Genomic DNA, 7,500 nt, shown 5'->3' with positions numbered 1-7,500 from the left:
AGAAACCGAAGTTTGTTGCTGTCAGCTCCCAGCCATGGCTCTACACCAGCTCTTTCTGTTTAAAGTTTTCCAATTTGGACACAGTTGGTCTGGGTCTGCGTCCATCAGCTTGCTTACGTCCCAGATGATGGACATAATGGAAGCTGATGTTTTACCATGTGGAGTTTGAGGTGGATCTAGATGTAATGTCTCACTGTAGTTTGCAGGTCCTTTGCTGCCTTCTCTAGGATGCCTCCAGGCCTAGCATGCTGCAGGCCTGGAGCTCGGCGACAGTTTCCTTGATTTTTTAAATTTTCGTCTGAGATCTGGGTCATACCGTCGCTGAGGGATTACCCCGACTCTCCCCGGCCACAGCAGTGAGTGTGTTCACCTGCGGCTGGCTGAACTCCACGGACTTACGCAGCACCTGAAAGTCTTTATGCAAGATTTCCAGTGGGGGCAGGTATATGTCAAAGCTCGATGGTTTTTTTTATCTATGGACACCAAAATCTCCATCATGTTGCTAGTCTGAGGAGAAGCCCGTTCCAAACATGTTTCCTTTGCTGCTGGATGTAGTCAGTGCCTTGTTTCCCCATAACAATGGACCTGAAACACTTGCAGGTATACTGCTTCTACTGTCCCGGTCTTCTTTGTGGTCCTCCAGAGTGCTTAAGTTGGTTGAAACACAGTTTTCAAGCTGTATAGGAGTAAGTTGGCAGAGAAAGCTAGTGACCGAAATGTTCTCAATCAGTAGCACGCCGGGTCTCGTGTTAGCTCCTCCTTCCCTTTATTGTCCTAACTCTAACCCAGGCTGATCCTAACTAATAAGGCAGCTACACCTGTAGAGGGTAATGTTGAGTAAATTAATTGTTACATTCCACCTTATGCAGCTAATGAACCGCAACTCATGCAGTGCCTCTCCAGCCCAGGAAACAAAATATGGAGCTTGAAATGAGACAGTAAGCTTAATGGACTCCAATCATAAGAACTACAAACACTGTAGGGCACTGTCACCCTAATGTTATCTTACCTGGGGCTAATGAATTACTTGATAAAATCCTTGTCCTCTTCCTGCCTGTATGCTTTTATTTTTCGTGTGTTCTGTAGTTGAAGCGCCTGAGAGAGGCCGAGAGTCAGTTTCTTCCTCTTCTGGACAAGAACAAGCGTCTGAGCCGCAAAAACGAAGAGCTGGCTCTAGCGCTGCGTCGACTCGATAACAAGCTTCGCTTCGTCACCCAGGAGAATCTGGAGATGGTAACTATGGTAACCTCTGACTCTAACACGCCCTATTCTGTATCAGTCAAACTGGTGATGGTGTTGGAATTGATGTGATGTCCAGCTTCCACACGCAGTTACTGCTTTTTACCAGCAGGTGTCAGGATTCACTCACACTTCAGGGTTTAGGTACTTCATTGACAACCCAATTACAAGACTGAAGTTTAATTTGTCATTTTATTTGCATCTTTCACCTCTTACACCAATGATCCAAAAGACTGAATGATCCCGATTATAAACCAGGACGCTGCTGGAAGGCTCTCGGCCACGCTTGACCCTGGCAGGACTCTTGGTGTCTTGTAGAATAGAATAGATCTGTATTGTCACTGTTACAAGAACAATGAAACACAGTTTGGCATCTCTCCGTTGGCAGGATGTAGATTTACATTCAGTTTTTGGATAGGAGAGGAAGATAAGACAGACATAAGTTTAAGGGTACCTACTGAGGGAGTGTGTGTAACACACAATAGCGTAACACAGGCTACACAGTAACACAGGCATTTACACAAAAAAGATATGTACAAGTTATACATACAAAGGAGTACATACGCATACACACATACATACCTACCTATATACACAAACATATACACAGAGATATACGTACGTTTTAACAATTAATGTAAATCTATCTCATATACAGGGACGCCTCTGAAACAAAGTGTCGTCCATTCTTCAAATTTCTGTCCCTGGATAAATGAAAATATTCTGAATTTTAGGAAATATTGTCGCAAGTTAGAACGTTTATGGAAGGCTTCCAAGCTCGAGGTTCATGGGATACATCTCAAGGAATCAATTTCCTCACTTAATGACATGATAAAAAAATGCTAGAACTGAATTTCAAAAAAGAACCATCCCAAAGTGTTGTTTGATATCCCTCATGTACCAGTCTATACTAAATCTGATTGTAATGAATTTTTGAACTATTCTGTAAATAAAGTCGCTGCCATCAGGTCTATTATCTCTCCATCATCCTCTCAGTATCACACTGAAAATATCAAAATGATCATCTGTGTCAAAGTCGAGTGTTACATAAGTTGAAACGGCCGCAATTTTCTTTGTGGGCTCTTTCTTAGCTTCTCGTCCGTAAACACTCTTGTCCGAAATACTTTGCAGTTTATTTTGAAAAATCTCAACAGGATCTTCAGCTTTATTGTGAAAGGTTTATGTGGAAAATAAACAAGCCACACGATGGTTTTACCATCGTTGTTGCTGATGACAACGCATAAAAACAGTCACTTGTCCACTGTAGTGTGGTTATATTAAATATAAGAGAAAAATAGAGCTTTGGGAAATTCTACAGTGACCATCAAAACCATGAAAAAATATTGCTGAAAACTGTTTATTTTACCACAAAGCAAACAGTAGCGTAATATGAAACCATAGACGTTTTTATATCATTACATCGAACAGCCCTAGTTATAGTATACTTTATTCAAACACAGTGAAACAGTGCTGCATCAGCTGCTGAGCATTTCTTCCACATCTATTCATTTTAGTTATATTTCTATATGAAAGAAAAGACAACCCATCATGGCCGAGCACTTGGTGACAGTGAGCATGAAAAACCATCAAACAGCAATCAAATACTTTAGCGTACCATTACTATGGTAACAGCCATGCTTTTGTGGTCCACAGAGGAGGCCAAGTTCATTAAATGATCTGGACCGCAGCCACTCCACCAGTTACCATGGTTACAGTCAGGACGAGAGAGAGATGGAGTTTCTGCGGTTACAAGTCCTGGAGCAGCAACACATCATTGATGACCTGTCCAAGGTACCCATACCACTGATTCAGTTCAGTTTGTATAGCGCCAAATCACATCAGGAGTTGCCTCAAGGCGCTTTATGTTGTAAAAGAAATACCCTACAATAATACAAATAAACCAGAGTAAATCTCAACAATCATATGACTGCCTATGAGCAAGCACTTTGGCGTGGGAAGGAAAAACTCCCTTTTAACAGGAAGAAACCTCCAGCAGAACCAGGCTCAGGGAGGGGCGGGGCCATCTGCTGTCAACAGGAAGAAGCCAAAGATTAATAATAACTAGTAATTAAATGCAGAGAGTTGTATAAAAACATAGTGAGTGAAGAAGAAACACTCAATGCATCATGGGAGTCTCCCAGCAGCCTAAGGGAGGATTCAGGGTCACCTGGTCCAGCCCTAACTATATGCTTTAGCAAAAAGGAAAGTTTGAAGCCTGATCTTTAAACAATCCAGGGTCTACCCTGTCTCCTGCCCTAAGACAGCTGTGATAGACTCCAGCCCCCCCTCCCCCTCACGACCCTGAATTGAATAAGTGGAAGAGGGGGATGGATGGATGGATGGATGGATGGACACACATAAGCCCATATGTGTTCATTCATAGTTTTGATGCCTTCAGTGAGAAACCACAATGTGAAAAAACCCATTAAGTGAGCAACTGTGTCCATACAGACGACAAGTAATACTGTTACTGCTCCTACTAGTACTACACACACTCACACATTTATACTTGTACTGCAGTTCAGTACTTCACTGTAATAAGACTTAGTTTGTGTTTACAGGCTCTGGAGACAGCTGGTTATGTGAAGAATGTGATTGTAAGTATTGAATCGTAATACAGTTGTTGGTGTGTCCTGTGTGATGGGTTGTGAGCTTTGTATCGAACATGCATAGAATCAGTGATAACCCTGAGAGTAAGATCTTTCTGTTAATAGTGAAACATGCTGCTGTCTGTCTGTAGGAGAGAGACATGTTACTGAGGTACCGGCGTCAGGAATCGGGGAGGAGGAAACGGACCTTCAGAGCCTGCAGGGTGAGGCCAGGCCTGTACCCCGATATTTCTTTGTTTGTGTGTGACGAAGCCAGGTTTATTCTTTAGCGAGTTGTTTACCTATTGAATCTCCATGAAAACCGAGGCTGACCAGCTTACCTGGTCAGAAGCAGGTGACCCTCAGCATTTCTTTCATGTGCAGAACGCTTTCAGTGTGATAGATGTTTTGTGTGCAGCTTGTTCCTGAAAGCAGCAAATGACGCCCTGCTGCAAAGCTCCAGCAGCTCAGACTGAATGTGCATCCCATTACGTAAAGTGAAGTTGGAGCGACGTCTTTTATAAGTCATTTTTGGACCTCCAGTTTTGGTCCACTGAGAGGGTCCACTGTAGCACCAGGTGACAACTTCTTTTTAAATGTCTGCTTAATGTTGTCGTCAGTAGAAACGACGTGTAGGGGCTATTTATGGCACATTGAGGAGGATGGAAACCTCAACGTTTACATTTGCTGGAAACCCACAAACACAGACCAGTACCTACTCCCCACTTGACTTCCACCACCCTCTGGAACACAAACTTGGGGAAATCGGGATCCTGCAACCCTGGAAAAACATCCCCTCTAAGCCAGAAGGGGAAACAAAGGAACACACATGTAAAGAAAGCTCATAAACATGTGGTTACCCCAGCTGGGCTTTCATCAAATCAACTAAGATGCACAGGAAAGACGGTCAGACACCAACTAGAGAGGATCAGAAGGACAAACAGAACAACTGTCATCCCTCATGTGGCAGGTTTATCAGAGAAACTCAGGAGAGTCTTCTCCAAGCACGGCATCCCAGTGTACCCAGCCACACACTCAGACACAAACTGGTTCATCCCACACACAACCTCAACAATGTAGCGTAGCTGTACAGTGTAGGGAGGAGTGCTCAGACCTCTACACTGGAGACACCAAACAGCCACTTTATAAACGCACAACATAGAAGAGCCACCTCCACGGGACAAGGCTCGGCTGTACTAAAGGACAAAGGTCACTGCTTTAAGGATGCAAATGTTCACATGTTGGACAGAGAGGACAGGTTTGAAAGAGGAGTAAAAGAAGCATCTGTGTCCACTGTGAACGGCTATCTTTGAACAGAGGGCGGGGCTTACCACACCAACTGTCTGCCATCTATAATCCAGTTCTGAGATCCTTCACAGAGACCCTAACGCCCACTCACATGGGTGAGTTGATCTCAGTAGGTCACATGACTCACGATGGTTCAGCTAAACCTCTGCTAATAGCAACTACACCTTTTTTCACACTTTGGCTCCTGTGATGAGGGTAATGATCAAATAAGGGACACGCCACTATTTGGTTTTGCAGCTGAAGAAGCGTCTTGGATGAAACTTGAAACATCTTCAAGAAACTTAAACGAGTCCAGTCGCTTGTGTTTTTACAAGCTCCTTAAATTAAGTCACCATGGTGACAGACATTCAGTGTTTTCTGAATAATGATTGAAATATTAAAAGGTCACAAACTAAACGTCGTTTACTAATTCCGAGTCTTCTCCTGTCACAGCTCCATCAGTAATTAGCTTTGACCAATCAGGTTACAGCCCAATCATCAGATTTCGATGATTTCATGTAAACATACTGAGAGCTGGTTGGACCAACTCTGGTCAGCTCTTCTGGACCAGAAATCAGATCTCTGATGATCTGTAAAGCATCCTGAACTGGGCGTGATGTAGAAAAATGGAGGATGTGTTGATGGTGTTATGGCACTTTGTGGTGGGTTTTCAGAACTACGTTGTGTCTCTGTGTGTTGCCTGCAGGTCATTGAGACGTTTTATGGCTATGATGAAGAGGCGTCTGTGGATTCTGATGGCTCGTCTTTGTCCTTTCACACTGACAGAACTCCAGATACTGAACCAGACGAGGTACGCACACACATGTACACACACCCACTGTTTCCAAAGGTGAGGACATCCAAACGTGTTCTTAAGTCCAGTGGGATGTAAAAGGAAACAGCTGGTAGTTTCTGACTCTTGGAACAGACAGCGCTCAGCCTTTGATGGAGAGCCGACAGAAAGACAAAACCTTCAAAGATCCACCTTTGCTAGATTTTAAATAATAATTCATATAGTAACAACAAAACATCCTTCAGGTACTTAAGTTGTAACCTGCTTAAGCTGCCAGTGTCTATAACAGGGGTGTCCAACTCCAATCCTCGAGAGCTACAGTTCTGCAGCTTTTAGATGCATCCCTACTCCAACACAGCTGAATCAGATGGTTGGATTACCTCTTCAGCATCCCATCAAGTTTTGCAAAGGCCTAGGAACAAGCCATAAATTTGATTCAGGTGTGTCGGAACAAGGATGATATCTCTCTTTAAAGCACGAGGGAGGGGCTAATAATCGGCTCAGTCATTTTTAATGATCGTTGAAAGCCCGTAATCGAGATTAAAATTCGATTAATTGAGCAGCCCTACATCCAGGTGACTTCTTCAGTCTGACTGCAAATTTCCAACCTTATAAACAGTACGTTTGCACAATGACTGAAACTAGCACCACTGATGAACAGTGGCCTGGGAGGTCAGTTTCATAATCATTGTTGAGATGGTACTTGACCTAATGACTGCTCTGTGACTACTAATATCCACCATGTTTTAAATAACACAGTATAATACCCCCTAATAGTTAGACTGAGTCACACTGTACTTCTCTCAAAGTATACCACCAGGGGCACCTTTCTTATAAATAATACCCCAGTTGCCCAGCAGAGTGTTTCAGGGCCTTCCTAGCCATCCTAACAGTCTTGAAGTGTACAGCATGGTCCTGAGTTACCATCCAGGCTAATTTGAGACCGGAAATTAAGGCCAATAACAGGTTGACTTCAGCCAAACTTTTTGCTGTTTCAGCTCAAGAAATGTGGTTTCTACACAAACTACATGTGCAGTCTTCTTCTACAGACCAGGCTCAAAGGGCTAAGGTAGACAGAGAGAGACAGAAAACTTAGGCTTTTAAAACAAACTTGGAGCTAACCAGACCTTTAACACTCTAGCAGAAAGATGCACTCAACTTTCTCATGGACCTCATGATAACTAGTCTCATGGACTAGTTATCAGAGAGTGATAGAACACTAAAATGGGATGTCTATAAGTAAAAGTCCTCAGTAAAGATATGTTGACTTTGTGCCAAAGTTCCTTAGAGGTTCACCTTTTAACACCATTTGTACTGTTACTGAATTCTCTTAAGATTTCAGTTTGTTTCAAATTATATTTTTAGTAATTCAGTGTTGAAGAAATTCCTATTGTATGAAAATACAAAAGAAACTTTCGATTTTTCATGTGTTTGCATGCTACCACGCTGATGATGCTTGAATGCAGTTTGCAGTTAGGCATTTGGTTGGTGGCTGACCTTTGACCTGGGCTGTCGTTCTTGTGCTCAGTCTCAGGAGGATCGTGACACTCGGAGGTTTCAGCTGAAGATAGCTGAGCTCAGTGCCGTCGTCAG

General features: G+C 43.1%; 1 protein-coding gene across 1 annotated transcript in view; it reads left to right on the top strand.

The window, feature by feature from the left end:
* Positions 1-7,500, top strand: part of jakmip3 (Janus kinase and microtubule interacting protein 3) — a 50,859-nt gene that overhangs the window by 13,722 nt on the left and 29,637 nt on the right. Inside the window, exons 7-11 of the mRNA XM_042224755.1 lie at positions 1,087-1,242; positions 2,893-3,030; positions 3,801-3,836; positions 3,980-4,051; positions 5,821-5,925. Of these exons, the coding sequence (XP_042080689.1) occupies positions 1,087-1,242; positions 2,893-3,030; positions 3,801-3,836; positions 3,980-4,051; positions 5,821-5,925 (507 nt within the window). The remainder of the gene's footprint in view (positions 1-1,086; positions 1,243-2,892; positions 3,031-3,800; positions 3,837-3,979; positions 4,052-5,820; positions 5,926-7,500) is intronic.

The sequence above is a fragment of the Haplochromis burtoni genome, unplaced genomic scaffold (genome assembly GCF_018398535.1).
Source record: "Haplochromis burtoni strain Fernald_Lab_line unplaced genomic scaffold, NCSU_Asbu1 Contig_148, whole genome shotgun sequence".
Taxonomy (NCBI): Eukaryota; Metazoa; Chordata; class Actinopteri; order Cichliformes; family Cichlidae; genus Haplochromis; species Haplochromis burtoni.
The sequence above is the reverse complement of the archived record's forward strand: the minus strand, read 5'-3'. Positions and strand labels throughout refer to the sequence as shown.